We start from the raw sequence: 18,586 nt of genomic DNA on the forward strand, positions 1-18,586 counted from the left end.
CCGCCAACCTCCCAGCTGCCCACCCCGCTGGCCAGAGCACAGTACGCACCTGCTTGTTGGCCTTGAGCACTGTGCGCAGAGTGGTGATCTGCTCCCGCTTGGTGCTGAGCAGAGACTTGAGCTTGAGGATCTCCTCCATGAGTGCCTCGCGGTCCTTGTCTGTGGCAGGACCCAGCTCCTGTGAAGCCAGGCGCTGCCGCGACAGCTCCGTGGTGCGGTCCACAGCTACCTGCAGGTGCCTGATCTGGTCACGGATGATGGCAATCAGGTTGTAGATGTTCATGGGCTCCCGGCGTGGGTCACTCAGGGGTGAGGGCAGCAAAGGGCTGCTGTCCCCAGCCCCACCTTCTGCAGCCAGTGGTCCCTTGGGCAGGACTGGTGAACGGTGCCCACGGGCTTCAGGACTGCAGTGGCCGGCACCAGCTGGGCCCTCACGGTAGTAGTCCAGCACGACACGTGTGGGTGTCTCATTGTTGCACATGCACACATGGTGGTAGAGGCTGGCCAGCTCCTCACTAAAGGTCACCAGCTCATCCTGGGCCACATTCAGACTGCCCTGTGTCTCACCCGCGACATCACTGACCTTCTTCAGCTCTGTCTGCAACCGAGCCAGCAGCTCACGGTCCTGGAAGCTGGCCTTCTCCAGCAGGGACACCTTCTCGGTAAGCGCCTGGCTCTCGGCCTCATGCCGGCCCTTCTCCTCAGCGTGCAGAGCTGTGCTGGCCTCATGTGCACTGCGCAGGGCCTTCAGCTGCTCCCGGAGCTCACCTGCCTCTGCCAGGGCCACACGGTACTTGCAGGCCAGGATCTCAGGCCCGTTGATGTCCACCTCGTAGTAGTCACCATCCTCGTGGCTGTCGCGCTCCTTCTCACTGTCCAGGGCTGTGCGCCTCTCCTTGCCAGCCTGCAGACGCTGCAGGGCACCCAGGCTCTCCGTGAGGCGGCTCACCTCCTCGCACTGCTCTGACAGAGCCCCGCGAGCCTGCTCCAGCTGCTTTTGCGCATCCTGCAGTGTGACTAGCAGGCCCGCTTTCTCCCGTTCCATCTGCAAAGGCACAGAGAAGGCCTGTCAACAGCCCGCAGGGACCCCCACAGTCCCAGTAGTGACCCTACCCATCACCCTGCTGCTCTGTGACACTGTAAGATAGAACAAGGGTCTCAAGGTCTGAACCATTCATACTAAATGCTAAATGGTAAAGTGTAGCACAATATTTTGCAAACTTAGCTATAAACAGGATTAGTTTGACAGGAACCCAATGTGATAAGTGTAATTTGTAAAAAAGGAATCAACCTATAACCGACCAATATGAATCCTCTCTCCTTACTTGCTGCAAGTAAATAAAACTACCTCGTGACAACCACACCTCATTATTGAACAGTACCAAAAGTGGCGGACCCCTTGAGTTCAGTGGGGGTGCCAGGTGTTGGGGCTTGGGAGGGCATGTGGACCTCTCCTCGGAGACATGCAGCAAACTGAAGGGCCAAGGTACAAACCCTGGGATCCCATTCAGTCTGGACAGGAAATCCTGATGTGACATGTCCACAGGAGACAGGAAGGAAGACTGCACGTGGACACATCAGAGAGACACCAGAACACCTTGGGCAGCACTCAGACTTCAACCTCATAACGAGGAACCCATTTCTCTGGTTACCTTCTATCTGTAATGCTGCAGTTTCACTTACTTAGCAATGCAGACTTAAGACGTGTAAAATGAGGTGGTGACACTGACAAAGTGGTGGTGGTGGGGGGGGGGGGGCGGAATGGAGGTGGACATCCCGGCTGCCCACCTGCTCACCTGCATCAGCTGCTGCTTCAGCTTCTGAATCTCAGAGAGGTTGAGCTCGCTGAGGAGGTCGGACACAAGACTGGGGCAGGGCGGGGCCAGGCCATCCTTGGTGGGCGTGGAGGTCTTGTTGTCCAGCGGCAGCTTGGCCAGGCAGCCGTGCTCAAAGCCATTGGCCAGAGCCTCAGTGTCATCATTGAGCTTGAGGCCGTCCAGGGAAACGTGCAGGTGGCTGGTGTAGAGAGAGTCGTTGATGCTCATGTAGTGCGACAACTCCTTGCGCAGGCTGTTCTTCTGCTCCCGCTCCGTCTTCAGTGTCTCCAGCGCCTCCTCCAGCTGCCGCTCTGAGATCTCCTTGAGCCGGATGGCGTCCTCCAGCTGGCTGTTGAGGTACTCAGTCTCCTCCTCCAGACGCTTGATCTCATGCTTGAGGCCCTCAAACTCTACCTGAGAAAGAAAGGCCAACACTTCTAAGCACGAGTGATCAGTAAGAAGCACCGGAGTGCTGACACCATGACACCAGGTGCAAACACAGAACAAGTGTGCACATGGTGTGGGCAGTGCAAGTAAAGGAGACAACCAGAGCTCAAAGCTAGAGACTCAGGAAGCCAAACAAACACATCCACACTATGAATTTGTTAGATAAGTAACATGTTACCAAGTGTGTACTAATCTTAAATTCTACATAAATACTTAACCTTAACAGTTGATTAAATATTTTAAAATGCATAAAATGCGTATCTAGACCCTGGCCAGTTGCTCAGTCAGTTGACTGTCGTCCCAAAACAGTAAGGTTGTGGGTTCGATCCTTGGTCAGTGCACACACAGGAAGCACCAATGAATGCATGACTGAGTGGAACAACAAATGAAGGCTTCCCTTTTCCCACCATCTCTCTCCCTTCCTCTCTCCGTCTCTTTAAAAAAAAAAAAAAATGAGGCATACATGAGAAGCGACCACCTGCTTCTCTTTCCCTCTCGCAGCCTGTGGCTCAATTGGTTTGAGTGTCGGCCTCGAGCACTGAGGATAGCTCGGCTGACTTGAGCATAGGCCCTGGACAGCCATTGCCAGGTGGAGCCTGGTTGGGGTGCATGTGGGGGAGTCTGTCTCCCCTCCTCTCACTTAAGGAAAAAAAAAATTAAAGCCGTGACCAGGTAGCTCAATTGTCCCAGAGCACAAAGGTTGCCAGTTTGATTTCCTGGTCAGGTCACATATACCTCAATGTTCCTGTCTCTCTCCTTGCCTTTCTCAATAAATAAATAAATAAATAAATAAAGCACATATGTATTTTTGTATATCTAGATGTGTGCTCTGATCATTAGTTCTAATGATATTTAAAACAACAAAGCTGCAGTTCTGACTGAGGTGGGATGTGCTGCAGCTGCTCAGCATCCACACCTGAAGATACCGAGTGAGTAGGGGATGCAGAATCTTGCTGAAACTGTATTTGAAGGCGGACAAGGGAGGAGCAAGCAGAAACTTGTGCTTGATGTGGAGGATCAGGGTCTATGTGCAATTTAACAAGACATTTCTAATTACCGTATTTCCCCACGTATAAGATGATCCCATGTATAAGACACACCTTATTTTGGGGGCCCGAAATTTGGGGAAAAAATGTATTACATAAAGTTATTGAACTCAAGTTTTATTCATCATAAAATTCATACAGCTCCTCATCTCTGTCAAAACTCCCATCCATTAGCTTGTCCTCATCTGTGTCTGATGATGAATCACTGTCTTCAATAATGAGCACAAAACAAGTATGAAAAAGTGGGAAAATGCAAATAAAAATATCTACAACCACTGTATGAGACAAACCCAGTTTTTAGACCCCAAATTTTTCAGGAAAAGGTGTGCCTTATACATGGGGAAATACAGTATTCCATAATACTTGTGCAAAAAATAAGGAACAAGCTACTCAGAGGAAGGAGTGAGCGAATCTCTGATGGTCACAGCCTGGGGGAGGAAGACTTCTAGGAGGGGGCCAGACTCCACCATGTGCCACCCAAGGCCCAAGGGCAAAGTCTCCCTCTCCTCAGGATCCTTGTGTGTAACCACCAACACAGTGTCACAGTGGGCCTCCTCCGTGACCAGAGGCGGAGCTCCTATGCCTGCATTCTTGGGGACAAGTGTGCTCTCTGCTGGTTTTGCAAACACGGAGATTCTGTTGTTGAGATAAACTCATGGGCCCACACTTCCTTCTGTAAAATTTAAACTGGGGAAAAGATCCCTGTCACCAACCTGCGGAGCTGTGGCTATTGGAGAAGCAGGTAAGAGGGGAAGTCACTGAGGGACCTAAGTGCCTAGGACCACCTGGTTGTCCTGTCACAGGTGATGGTGATCCTCCTCGACTCACCCATTGCTGAGGTTACGTGAGGGCAGGAGATGACACTCTGAACATCTCCACAGTGCTCCTCAAGGAAGACCCACTAGCTTCACCCAGGGGGTCCCTCAGGACCACACAGGAGCAAAGGAGGCTGGCAAAGCAGAGACAGAAGGAAGGATGAGAGGCTGACAGCTCCAGGTACCACAGGGCATAAGGACATCTGGGGCCTCCTGTCAGCACCCCAGAGGAGACTGAGCTAGATACCTAGCCTCAGGAGTTTTCTGGTGTCATCTCTTCCATCAACTCCTGTATTTCCCTCCATTTCTGCTGGCCAGGACGTGCTGTCAAGGCCAATCATCAGTCAACACTAAAGCCAGAGGCCTTGTTCTCATGGTTGTGAAGGAGCCAGACCCTGCTACCACACACCGGTCCATAGCAGTGTGTGGGTTCCTGACCATGCAAAATAGCAAGGTGAGGGGGTGCAAGGACCATGGCCCAGAGCCAAATCACCCATCCCAGCCAAACACTCACCTGGTTCTGCCTGAGCACAGACACCTGCTTCTGCAGGCTGATGTTCTCCTCCTCCAGCTCTGAGTAGTCCTGCAACAGGCGGGCCTCCCGGAACTTGTATTCCTTGATGTCATCCCGAAGGCGGCCTCGCTGGAGCTCCACATTCTGATTGATCTGCAGAGAGGGAGGTGGTGTGAGCAGCCTACCCCAGCTGGCCCTGCCACCCCTGGTGTTCGGAGGGCTCAGCGCAGTCAGAGCAAGTGTGGCTACCTGGAGAGAAGCTGGGGCCCCAGGAAGTATGGGGAGGGTGGCCTTGGTCGGCTCTGACCCTCAATTTCTTCATCTGTAAAATAGGGTTACAGTGGTACAGCACCGTGGAAACAAACAGTTCGGCACAGTTGCTACCTGACCCGGCAATGTTGCTCCTTGGCATGCACCCCAGAGAAACAAAAACACAAACTGAAGAACAGATGAACATATAGAACTTATGTGGCATATTCATGCAACCGACATATACTGTCACAAGAATGAACCTCCAAAATGTTATTACAAGTAAAAGAAGCAAGACACAAGAGGACATGTATCGTATGATTCCACATATATGACATATCCAGGCCATGGCCAGCTCACTCAGTTGGAGCATTGTTCTGATACAGGGAACACATAAGAATCAACCAATGAATACACAAATATGTGGAACAGCAAATCAATGTTTCCTTCTCTCTCTCTCTTCCTCTCTAAAATCAATAAGTTTTTTAAAAATTCTTGAAATGTCCAGAAAAGGCAAATCCAAAGACAGATAGTGGGTAGTTGTTGGGGGAGGGAGATGAGGGAGATGGACGGTGACACTAACAGGATTTCTTTCTGGAGTGATGACATGTTCTAAAGCTGGTCTGTGACAGTGCATGAATCCGTAAATATACTGAAACCCACCAAGCTGTACACTTTAAGTGGGTGAATTGTAAGGATGTGAATTATCTCAGTAAAGCTATTAAAAAATAGTTCCTGGCCCTGGCCGGTTGGCTCAGTGGTAGAGCGTCGGCCTGCCGTGCAGGAGTCCCGGGTTCGATTCCTGGCCAAGGCACACAGGAGAAGCGCCCATCTGCTTCTCTACCCCTCCCCCTCTCCTTCCTCTCTGTCTCTCTCTTCCCCTCCCACAGCCAAGGCTCCATTGGAGCAAAGTTGGCCCAGGCGCTGAGGATGGCTCTGTGGCCTCTGCCTCAGGTGCTAGAATGGCTCTGGTTGCAACAGAGCGACGCCCCAGATGGGCAGAGCATCGCCCCCTGGAGGGCGAGCCAGGTGGATCCCAGTTGGGCACATGCGGGAGACTGTCTGACTGCCTCCCCGTTTCCAACTTCGGAAAAATACAAAAAGAAAAAATAAATAAATAAATAAAAAATAGTTCCTGCCTCCAGGTTGCCCTGAGAATTCAGATTTCCTTCAGGAAGAGAGGTTACTGCTGCACACCATATGCCAGAAACTGGGTCCCTTGGCCCTAGACTCTGCAACATTCTGGGCTCATTCTGTACGTGGAAGGGTGTTTAGCAATTCCCTGACCCATTGCCCAACAAATGTAGCCCCTTCCCCTATACTGACAACTGAAATTGTCTTCAGACATGGCCAATATCCCCTGGAGACAAAACTGTCTCCTAGACAAACTATCTCCTCTCATTTCCTGTGGCTCCAAGTGGCCTCCTTGAATATCTGCAAACATGTGGTGCCCCCAGGCCAACACCACCCCACCTGGGCATCTGCTGAGCCCCACCACTCACCCTGCCCTCCCCCAGGACACTGGTGCAAAGGGTTCTTGTGACCACTTCCACACATGCTCTGCAGACAAGTTTCCATCAGGCACACATGGAACGGTAGTGTGGCATTAGTAAAATGAAGCAGAACCAAAAAGAAGGCAAAGAGCAAAGGAAAACAACAGAAAAGGGAGGGTCATCATGTACAGCCAGCATTCCGACCAACACTGATGAACAAGATCTCCAGCAAATGGAAGGACGCAGCCTCCTCAGGAAGTGACCCAAAGAGGTAGGTGCCCAGAAGCCAACAAAGGAAACAAATACCAAGTTACTGACTGGGGGAAAGGCCCTCACCCTCAGGAAGCAAACTCCTAAAATAAGCGAAAATAAGCACGACAGCAGTGTGAGTGACAACGTGAGGAAACACATACTGACCTGCTTCCATTTACCTGGGAGGCAGCTGGAGACCCTAACAAGTTTCACATGCAGCCTCTGCCTCCGGTTACCGCCCATTTTAGCCTGACTGGCTGTGATGGTGAACATCATCAGTGCCAACTAAGCTGGGCCCCAGCACCCAGATACATGCTCACATGTCTGATCTAGGCATCTGGTATTTTTTAGATAAGGTTAACACTGAAAGCCGACTGAGTAAAGCACAATACCCTCCAGAGTGTGAGTGAGTCTCACCAATCAGATGAAGACCTTTAAAAGCAAAACAAACAAACAAAAAAACCCAGGATTCCAGGAAAAGAAATTCTGCATCCAGGTGGCCTTTGGACTCTTCCCTGGTTTCTAGTCAGCTGGCCCACCCTTCAGATTTTGGGTCTGCCAAACCCTGCAATCTTGTGAGCTAATTCCTTACAATAAATCTCTCTTCACACACCCTCCATCACTCAAACACACACCATCCATGACACACACATCCTCCTCGCCACACACACTATCACATGCACACCCTTCATCTCACACAAGCACATCCGACACCTCACAAATGCACACCAGACATCACTAACACACACAACTCCATCTCACCACACACCCTCCCCAGCACACATGCACACATGCACCCTACTGGCCTACCTCTCTGGAGAGCCCTCACCACTAACACAATGACTCACATATTAGAACTGTGTGCTCACTGCATATGCCTTGGTGAGGCAGGCTGAGGGCTCCTCCCCCTGGGCAGACACACATCCTGGGAGCACTTGCCCACTCTCAGTGTGCTGAGACTGGGGCAAGAGAAGGATTGGCCGTAAATCCCGTTCTTGTCCCTCCCTGTAAATGGGCTCTATTTAAAACTCAGCAATTCCCTTCAAAAAAACAGTAGGTCAGAGAACATAAAAGCAGAGGCCAGTCTGACTGCCCAGGGCGCACCCAGGAACCTGTGCTGAGCTGAATCCGCGCAGTCTTCCTTCACAGGGGTCACCCCTGTTCTTTATCGAGATATAATTCACACACCAAAATTTTACCCACTGAAAGTGTACAAGTCAACGGTTTTGCTTTATTTAGAGTTGTGCACCATTATCTAACTCCAGAACATTTTCATCAGCCTAAAAAGAAACCACACAGCAATTAGTGACCCAACAACCCGTTGCCAGTCTCCATGGGTCTGGACAATGGGTAGCCTCTGCCTGGCTTAAGGAACTTCCACTGGCACCGTCTCCACAGGCACTGTGCTCAGCGCTTGACCAGCCCAAGGGGCATCCCCGACTCTCTTACTGCTGAGCACCAACTGTGCTCAAGAATTCACTGAGACTCTCTGAAGTCACCCACAGATGACACACAGAGGAAGTATTTGTTGAAGTTGCAGCCTGGTTTCTCCTTGTGAGGAGAGAGAAATTAAGAACTGGTGGCCCTCACCAGGTGGTTCAGTGGATAGAGTGCCATCCAGCGTGAAGTCGCAGGTTCGATTCCGGTCAGGGCATGTATGAGAAGCAATCAATGAATGGAACAAGTAAGTGAAACAATGAGTTGATGCTTCCCTGTCTCCCTCTATCTCAAATCGATTTAAAAAAAAAAAAAAAACACCTTAAAAAAAAGAATTGGTAAGCAAGTAACTCCCAGAATTTGGAGATTTAGAAAATTCTTAGCCTGTCCTTACTACAAAAGAGAAGAAAGTGGGTTTGACAGAGCATGAAAGGTGTGGCTCCCAGCCAATGAGCTGGCTCAAGGCCAGCAGGCCGATGGCATCCTAGGTTCCAGAGGGCAGAGCCCAGAGCTTCGAAAATTCTCAGGCCTGGAAACCCAGTGCAACTTTCTCCACAAGGTTGCTACTTGCTAGAACCACAGGCCCTTTATTCCTTCTTCTTCTTCCCTTTTGGAATGAGTGTCTTTCCTCTGTCTCTCATCACTGTCTTCCAGGAGCAAGCAGTTTGTATTGGGAGGAGTTTTACCCTAGGAAGAACCATCCTAGAGTCATTCCGTCCCTAATTTAGAGCATTTAGCTGAGATCTGGGACTTAAGAGCTGAAGGTGGAAAAGCTAACACTTTAGGGATAAATATATAAATATTTTGCAGGTGGAAAAGATATGATTTGGGGGGACCAGAGGGTAGGCTGTTAGGTTTTAAATGTGTTAACCCCCAAAATATGCTGAAATGCTAATCCCTGAAACCTGTGACTGTTGCAGATATAACCAAGTTAACATGAGGTGGGAGGGGTTAGGGCAGGTCTTGATCCAACAACCAGTGTCCTGACTAGTGGGAGAGGCAGAGACACAGACATGTGGAGAAGGCCACGGAAACACAGAGGCAGAGGTGAGAGCTGTGCGTCCACAACAGCAGGGCAGCCAGCAGGCGCTGGCAGAAGCACAGAGTGGATGCTCCCATGGGGCATCCACAACAAACAAACTCTTCATTCTGGGCTCCTGACCTGAACTGTGAGAGAATAAATTTCTCTTGTCATAAGCCCCCAGTTTGTGTTAAATTGGTTATAGCAACCATGAGAAGTAAACACAGATTTTGGTCTTAGCCCCCAGAAAGCTGGGGTCAGTTAAGGGGAGAACCCGGAGCACCTGGACACAGGTAAACAGCAGTGTGGGCTGTAACGCCAGAGTAAGAGAAAGGTCAGAGGAGCCCCTGGCGCTGTCAGCATCTCTCAGGTGGGGTGGTGTGGTTGCCCCCACCTGAAAGTTGCCAGGAAGCAAGGGACACGACCTCAGACAGTCCTGCTTGGCACCTCCCGCCCTCGCAGGGTGGCCTCACCCCCTGGCCACTGCACTCTCAAGGAGCCATCAGCGATCTTAATGACCATGCACTGTCACCAAATGCACCCACACCTGGAGAGGCAGGAAGAACCAGCTGTGATGACACTTCAGACTGATTCACGTAGGTGTGGATCCAAGGGGTCAGGTGGGCAGGGAGAAGCCTGTGAAGCTCCCTGCCCCCATATAGCTGCCACTCTTGGGGCACCTCTCAAAGCTTTTTCTCCATTCTGAAGACTGTGGTGAGTAAGAAAGGCTGTCAGGGAAGCTGCCACTTCTGCAGACGTCCCACCCTGTGAGCCACAACTAGCCAGTCTGCTGAGTTAGTCTCCCTAATCCACTCAGCGGGGGAGGGGCGGTTTGCTCACACAGCTGGCTTTGCTCTCTTGTCTTACATTGGTTCCCACTGCTTAAAGACTGCTGGAACCCCTCACTGGTTCCTTCTGCCCTCAGCAGGCTATGTTCATGAACCTCTCGCCTGACCAGGCCCCTGCATGCTGCTTCCCACTACTACAAATAGAGCCTCCAGCTTTCCATGAAAACACAAGTGGGAACTTGCTTATCCCTGCCAAAAAAAGGTCTAACCAAATCCTCCCCTTTCCTCGCTAAGTCAGGGCACTTGGCACACAGAAAAGGTCCAAACATGGACAGTGTCACCCAACATGGCCACCTGGTAGAGTGGAAGCTGAGGGAGAGGTCTAAAACCACCAGCTCCCCGCAGGTCTCTGCACCAGGGCTGACAGACCTAGAAGAACCTCCAGGCTGTGAAAACAGAAACCTGGGGTATCTTCCCATGAGATCAGGGCAGACCTGACCTTCCCAACTCAGGACTGGGTCTGACACACCTGAGGCAGGTCCTGTGTGGGTCCCCCAGTGCCCCAAGGGCCGTGTCCTGCCTTGCCCCTTTGCCAGGCCCACAGGTGGGCCCTGTGAACAGTGAGGCGAGGCACAATCAGGTCACAGGCTGGCCCAGGACAGCGCACAGCAGGGAAAAGTGCTGTGTGCTGACACTGCAGAACTCACAGGCCTGCACCTTGGTTCCCATAGTGACCAAGCACCTCCGCCCAACACACACCCAAAATCCACACGCCCCAAATCCATGGGCTCAAACAAGTTCCAGCCAGCCCGGTGGCGTGTGGCTTCCCAAGTGAGCATTTCTCCCAGCAAGCCTGTCAATAGCTGCCCTGATGGGAAAAAAGGTGACCAGTGAGGTCCCATCTCAGCTCCTCCAAGAAACTTCAGGTTACTTGTTTAAAAAAAAAAAAAAAAAGACTATGACACTGGCCTCAGGGGCCGAGCAGGTACCTGATGGTGTCGCCTACCCTTTTCTGTGCCTTTCAGGGCCCCTGCCCCATCCACTCAGCACACTCACACCTCAGCCCTTCAGGTGCCCTGAAACAGGAGGAGGCGGGGCAGACACTCCCCTTCAATGAGGAAACCATGCAAAGGCCCATGGAGGAACATGCAAAGGGGGGAACATGCAATACACATCAGAGGGGATGGCCAACATGGGACCATCAGAGAAGTGGCATTAGGGCAGGAGGCACTGGTAGATCATAAGAGCAGGACCAGGGCTGAGCCAGGCCTCCAGCCAGGCCTCCACCTATTCTCCCTGTCCACAGCAGGAAGGACCAAAGACGGGATGGCTGTCAGGCCCCAGGACAGATAAGGCAGGGGTTGGGGGACAGCAAGAAGACAAGGAACAGGAGGGAGTGTCAGAGAAGGAAGCCTGCAATGACAACGCAAGCCAGATGGGCAGTGTGATGTCAGGCTGGGGAGTGACCCCACAGGCTCTCCCCCCTGGCCCCATGGGCCTGGCCCTCAGCCACACATCCTGCCGCCCTTCTCTCACCAGGTTCCAGGGCGGTGATGAGTGCGCGCAGGCTGCACCTATGTCCTGAGGCAGACACTGGTGCCAGTGTGACCAGAGTCCAGGGATAGGCCAGTTAACGTGGCTCTACAGGAATATGGAAGGTTCTAGAGCTCTGCTGTACACACTGCAGCCATGAGGTATGTGTGACCAGTTGTACTTCATAAAAATTAGTTTATTAACTAGAAAGCTCCTAGGAAGTGCTGGTGCCCATGGCTGCAGCTGTCAGGCAAAGGCTAGCTAGGCTCTGAGGGGGGAGCAGGATGATGTGCAGGTGTGTCTGCCTGGAGCCGGGGCACCTTTTCCTGGGAGTCTGGGAAGGTGAGTGTTTCTCATGTGCAATTGTAGAGGCTGGGAGTAGGGTGAGCTACCCTGTGCAGGCTGCCCAGACAGGGCACCCACCATGCTTCCTGTGGACCCTCCCTCACCAACTCCCTGATTTCCTGGGGGGGCTGATGGATGTAACACCTGAGCAACTGGGATCCAGCCCTGCTCCCTGGAGGAATGTGTCCTTCATGGGGTTCTAGGAACCATGAGAGTCTACATTCCTCACCCGTGCGGAGCTCCATGTTCGCTGCCTCCTTTATACCCAAGTCAACCTGTCTTGTCCCGAGCTGTCCACCTACATGACAGCCTCCCCCCCCCACACACACACAACTTCTTTCTCCTGGTTCTGGACCTAGGCATCCACTTCATGCTGCAGAGCTTGACTGGTGCCTGGCGCTGCTGCTCCCGACCCACCACGCATCCTGGCTTGTGACCAAACACCCAGCTCTCTGCCATCCAGTCCAGACAGCCCAGGTGCCCGCCCCATAGACGGAAACAAGCCGTTTCCTGGCTCCCGGCCTGGGCTGGAGGAGACAGCTGCTAGGACATCACTGTCACCAAGGGTCCATCAGAACAGCAAGACCATGTAAGGGTTCACCAGGACAAGAAGATGACCGAGGGGCCAGCACTTGGCAGAGGAGGCTGACCCCTTCCTGCTGGCAGTCCTCAGGGGCAGCCCCTGCATATGCACAAAACCAGACTCTGCCTCCAGCCGGCTGCGGACGTGCCTGGTTTCCTGGGACTCTGCTTCTCCACCTACAAAATGGCCACACTCAAAGACAGAAGGTACCTGGTCTGTCCACACACAGTGCAGTGATTAGGACCCTAGAATACAGGGTCCTCCAGGTAAGCTGGACATGGGGGTAACAGACACAAGCCAGTTGTCACAAAGAGGATGGACAAGCTAGCTCATCAGTCACTGAATGTGAACAGGTCAGGACTGGGCACCAGGACAGATACCCTCCTTTGGAAGGGGTATCCCATGGGGTGAGGCCTGTGTAGCTGGGTTATCCTAAGGCAGCTGCGGGTTGCTGTTCATTGAGGACTATGCTCAGTGTTGTGCCCGCATGGTCCAGAAGCTTCAGCTAGGCCTGAGCCTTGGGCACGAGCCTTGTGCAGGAGAGGGGACAGCCATGCCAGAAGGACAGAAAAGCTCGGCACAGCAGCAGGGCCAGGACTGGTCGAAGAGCCATAGGAGAGGAACAGGAACAAGGTATAAAATACGACCAGCAATGGAGGGGACTGACTAGGGCTCTGGTCCAAGCTGGTGGCAGTAGGAAACATCCTCCCCAACCACGAACCCAGGAAAACTCCTCATGGCCTGCCCCACAGGGACTCCAAGGGTACAGGCTGTGCCCCGGGAGAAAGAGGCAGCTAAGGACATGTGGGGAGCCACAAGCTTTCTCCTGAAGCACTAACAGGAAGAGCAAGGAGCCTGGCCCCACCAGAACTGTTCTTTGACGGCCTGTGGGACTGGCTGAGCTCACTTCCTGAGCTCACTGAAAGCCAAGAGTCAGCAGGTCCCAGCACTTCCCTCACAGCCCAGGACAGGCCCTTCTGGAAGAGGGAAGAGACAGAATAAACCCTGGTCTGGACAGTGAGGAGGCCAAATCCTCACCCGACAGTTCCTCCCCCACCCTCCAACCAGGATGAGCCTCTGGGAGGAAATGAGATCACACAGCTCCCCAGCCTCCAGGGACTGACAACCCCCAATCCAAGAGAGCTCCTCCCAGGCCTACAGCCTCCACACCTCTGACCCAAATGAACCGGAGGAGGGAAGGGTTATTGCTCCCTGTACTGCTGGCCCCTATGCTCTGTCCCAAACCTTGCCAATGTCCCCATCCAGCCCTCTGGGACCCTCATATCCGAGGTGTGAACCACAGAGCCAGCCAGCACTCAAAACTGTCTGTCTGGTCACCTGTTACTGCCCTCCCAGGAAAACAGAGGTGGGTTAGTCTGCAGCCCAGAACAAGGCCCTTTGCCCTTCCTGAGAACCCTGGGGCTCTCAGGAACAGGGTCCCCAAGGTCATGGCTAAGACTGCAGCTCACAAAGACTCCCAGCTGCACCTGCTATCCCTGTCCAACTCCATTTTGGGGTCAGTGACCCACTTTCCACCTCCCTCAGAGGTCACTGGCCACTTGCCCTCTGCTCTCCGCTCAGTGAGGTCTCTCTTATGGCCAGGTCCCTGTCAGAGGTGGAGCTGGTCCTGGATGTCATCTGTGGCAACCCCTTCTGACTTCTTCATCATGAGTTAGCAGGTGGATGCTACAGTCCCACTTTTCACCTGAGGAAAAAGCTGCCCCTGAAGGAAATGTTTACTTGGGTTCTTTTCTTCAACTAACTTCCCAACCCCCTCTATTCGGATTCCTCTGACTGGGGAGTAGAATGAGAAACAGCCCACTTGTTTTTCAATCCCCTAGTCCCTTCATCCAGTCATCCGACCATTCCTCAACCCCCTTACCTAGTTAATAATATCCCCATCTCTCCCTTCCACTTTGGTGTGGCCATTTAAACTAGTCAATTGGGAAAAAATAAGATTGTACAATCAACACTCCAGCCAATGGAGCAAGACCCAGCATCCTAGGGCCTGCGTTAGAGATAAAAACAGAATTTGCCCTCTGCCCACGCGTTTGCTGGCTGGCTTTCAATAGCGGCAGCACACCTTTCTGCAGAAGTTATTAAAGTTGCCTTACTGAGATATTTTGTCTCCACGAGTCTTGCTTAATTTCATTTCTAACACCCCTGAGACCCAGGATTCACACCAGCTCAAGCACAGAGCCAGAAAACTTACCGGACCCTGGACCACATGAGGCTAGTGCTGGGCAGGTAAGATGACTGGTGGTACGGCCCTCGTACCCCCCCCCCCACTCCCCGGGGCATACTGAGGCTGTCTCCTCACCCGCAGGCAGCCCGCCAGCCCAAGGTACCTCCTTCAGCTCCTGTGCCACCGAGGCCAAGCGCTCGCTCTCCGACTGTGCATTGGTAAGCACATTGCGCAGCTGCTTCAGCTCCGTCTGCAGCTCCAGCACCTTGCGCACATAGTACTGCTCCTTGGAGGCCGACTCCTGGATCAGACTCTCCTCCCGGCTCTCACCGTCCGCGGCCACCTTCCTGTGGTTCGTGTGCACCTGTCCATATGCCTACATGGGGAAGAGAAACCAAGAGGGTTGGCCGGGCCAGCACTGCTGCAAGTGCGCATGAAGCCAGACACAGGAATGGGTGGAGGGCCGACTCCAGATCTGTATGCTCATTCTGGGTGACACCTATGGCCAAGGGGCCCAGGTCTGAATGAGGGGACCTGAGCATGAACCTGGACACTCGGAACCAGGCAACAGGCCACCATGTGTGCCTGATTCAAAAGAATCCACCTGCCTGCACGGAACCTGGGGACAGAGCTGGAACTGCCAGACAGGGGAGAGGAGGCGGCCACTCCCATACCCAGCGAGGATGTTGGGTTTGAGTGGTGAAGGGGCATGGGGAGGAAAGGCTCAGTGAGGAGCCCTGTAGGCGAGAGTTCTGGCCTGGCTGGGGCCTCCCATCATGTCTTACCTGTAGGTAAGGGGCCAGGCCCCCAGTAAGTACCTCTGCTTCTCCTTCCCTCCCACCCAGTACATCCCAGTAGCCAAGAAAGGATCCCCATAAACCAACATTATGTGTCTTCCCCAGTGCCCCCTCTCCACTGGCTGCCCATGCAGACTTCTGGGGTTAGGGGGGTGGGGGACCTTGTCTCTTTACAGGGCTCCTGAACAACAAGGAAATTGATGCCTTTATTCCTTGAGAGAAATGAAATGTCTTTATTCATTTACTATGAGTATCAATGCTAACATCTTTATTATATGCGGCTTAAGTGTCTGTTTGTCGCCAATAGCTTATTGGTTGCTTGAGTAACTGTACTAGCCAATGGGGTGAAGTTGCCACGGCTGGACGCAAATTGAGCAGGTCAGGGGGAAGGTGAACATTTGTCTGCATTGGCAATCATCTGCTTTTGAAACAATTTAAGGCTGAACGCAAATTGAGCGTGTCAGGGGGAAGGTGAACATTTGTTTGCATTGGCAATCATCTGTTTTACATAAAAACTACATCTTAACATAATTTCTTTTAAGAATGCCTCCTAGAAAATACAGCACTGAAGAGGAGAAAAGGAGCTAAAGCTGCACAAAAACGGCTTTCTTGACAAAAAGAAACCACTGAGCAGAGAAAGACAAGGCTTGCTTCAGTCGCAGAGCAAATGCGTCTTTCTCGGCAAAATGAGACTGATGAGCATAGAGAAACAAGGCTTGCCTCAGATGCAAGACAAAAAAGCCTGTCTCAACAAAATGAGTCCCTTGAACAAAGGCAGGAGAGAAATGCAAAAACACGACAGAGTAATGCTGACCGAAACGCAAAAACGATTAAAACAGTTTCAAACGTAGAAGGGGGAAACCCCGTGGGGCACTAAGCAAAGGGGCGTCCTCGCCGCCTGCCCTGGGTAATTCAGTTTGAATTAGCAGACACCTTTGCACAAATCATTTTAATTACAATTTATAATATCTAGAACAGTGGTCATTTTGTATGACCGCCGGGCTTTCTAGTGACAATATAACCAGATTAATATAACAGACTAACAGAAAGTCCAAGGAATTTAGTCAACAAAATACCTGGGAAAATATGCAAAACTATGTATAAAATGCTACTAAGCAGGGCTGTTTCAATATAAAAAATCAATATGGGGCCCTGACCGGTTGGCTCAGTGGTAGAGTGTTGGCCCAGGCGTGTGGAAGTCCCAGGTCAATTCCCGATCAGGGCACACAGGAGAAGTGACCATCTGCTTGTCCACCCCTCCCCCACCTCTCTCTTCCTCTCCACTCTCTTTATCTCTCCTTCCCTCCCTCTCCCACAGCCATGGGTCAAAGGCTTTGAGCAAGTTGGCCCCAGGCAATGAGGATGGCTCCATGGCCTTGCCTCAGGCACTAAAATGGCTCAGCTGCCAGCAAGGAGCAGTGGCACAGACTGGAAGAGCATCGCCCGGTAGGGGTGCACGTGGGAGTATGTCTCTGCCTCCCTGCCTCTCACTTAATAATAAGAATTTTAAAAAAATAAATCAAAATGTAGAAAGTGACCTGTTTCTTAGAGGTGGAGATAGCTAAATGAAGTAGGGTGTGCTCAGGGTAATGGCTCGTCCTCCCGAGGGCAGCTCTTGCTCATCTGCCCCAGCCATCAACACAGCTCTTCTGTGAAGATGTGTTTATTTTCCAACCAAGTCAGCTCAGCCTTGTGATGTTTGTTACTGTCCCCTTCCTCCATCCTGGTCAAGGAGAGCCCAGAGCACAGACTGCATCCATGCTGACCCTGCCCCATCATCCTACATGGCTGCACCGACCCCTGGCTGCAAACCAGCCCTGGGCCCACCAGAACCTGCAGGGCTCTCAGAAGTGCAGGAAAGCATCAGCCAGCTCTGTCTTTCCAAACCTCCAAACAAGCCTAACTGGGCAAATGCAGCAGAATGTATTCAGGAACCTTAAGCCAAAATGTAGGCATCTCACAAGGCATTGAGTCACCCTCAGCCCCGTGGGTGGTTCAGCTCTCTCAACAGATATGAAGACTGAGGCTTATAAAACTGAGAGGCTGAGCCCTGTTCACACAAACAGGTCACCCGAGCTCAACAAAGGCAAGTTCTTTGAAAAGATCGATCAAATCAATAAACCTCTAGCCAGATGAATGGGGGGTGGGGACGGGGGCACAAATTACCAATATATCAGAAATGAAAGGTGACAGCAGTACAGATATGAAAAATAATAAGGGAATATCAACAGCTTTACACCAGTAAATCTGATAACTTAGATAAAATGAACAAATTCCTTGAAAGACAAACTAGCAAAGTCTACTCCAGAAGAAACAGATAACCTGGAGAGTCCTTTATCTATTAAAGCAGCTGAATGTGTAACTGTTAAACCCAGAGAACATTTCTCACTAATTTTGTGAGGTCGGCGTTACCCTGTAAATCAAAACCAGAGACAGTACAAAAAGGGAAACCACACATCACTATCCCAGATGAACACAGGCACAAAAAATTCGTCACAAAATGTCAAACTGAATCCACCAATACATATAAAATAAAGGATAAAGAATCATGAGATAGTCGGACTTATCCAAAGAATGTAGGGTTGGTTAACATTACAGAAACAAACAATGTGATTCAGTATATTAACAGGCAAAAAGGAAAATGATATAATCTCAAAAGATGCAGGAAAACAATCTGACAAAATTCAACATCCAACCCTGATAAATACTTTCAGCAAACAAAAAGGTACTTCGTCAACCTGGTAAGGGGCATCTTCCAAATACCTTATAGCTAACACTATAAGGTTAATGGTGAAAAACTGAGCCTTCCTTCTTCTGCTCAATGTTGTACAGGAGTACCCAGTCTATAGTGCATAGAAGCAAAAAAAATGAAAGGCATCAAGACTGGAAAGAAAGAGGTAAAATGGACGTGTCATGTGTTTTAACCACGCATCACACAACAGTCTATACGCAGAAAATCCAAAGGAATCTACAAAGGAGCCACTAGAACTGCCAAGTGATTTTAAGCACGGATGCAAGACATAGGATCAATGCACAAAAAATCAAACATTTCAATATACTAGGAATAAAATCAGAAAGTGTGGCCCTGGCTGGTTGTTGCAGTGGATAGAATGCCAGCCCGGCATATGGATGTTCCGGTTCAATCCCTGGTCAAGGCACACAGGAGAAGCGACCATCTGCTTCTTTCCCTCTCCCTCATCTCTCTCTCTTCCCTTCCTGCTCGACTGGTTTGAGTGTCCACCCCAGGCACTAAGGAGAGCTCAG

The 18,586-nt window shown here is 51.4% G+C and overlaps 1 protein-coding gene across 2 annotated transcripts in view; it reads right to left on the reverse strand.

Moving 5' to 3' along the window:
- BICD2 (BICD cargo adaptor 2) overlaps window positions 1-18,586 on the reverse strand; it is a 57,724-nt gene that overhangs the window by 5,792 nt on the left and 33,346 nt on the right. For both annotated transcript variants that reach the window (XM_066368381.1, XM_066368379.1), the window contains exons 2-5: window positions 14,689-14,901; window positions 4,640-4,792; window positions 1,797-2,231; window positions 50-1,045 (exon numbers count right to left, since the gene is read on the reverse strand). In XM_066368381.1, the coding sequence (XP_066224478.1) occupies window positions 50-1,045; window positions 1,797-2,231; window positions 4,640-4,792; window positions 14,689-14,901 (1,797 nt within the window). The remainder of the gene's footprint in view (window positions 1-49; window positions 1,046-1,796; window positions 2,232-4,639; window positions 4,793-14,688; window positions 14,902-18,586) is intronic.

This window comes from Saccopteryx leptura, chromosome 2 (assembly GCF_036850995.1).
Source record: "Saccopteryx leptura isolate mSacLep1 chromosome 2, mSacLep1_pri_phased_curated, whole genome shotgun sequence".
NCBI lineage: Eukaryota > Metazoa > Chordata > Mammalia > Chiroptera > Emballonuridae > Saccopteryx > Saccopteryx leptura.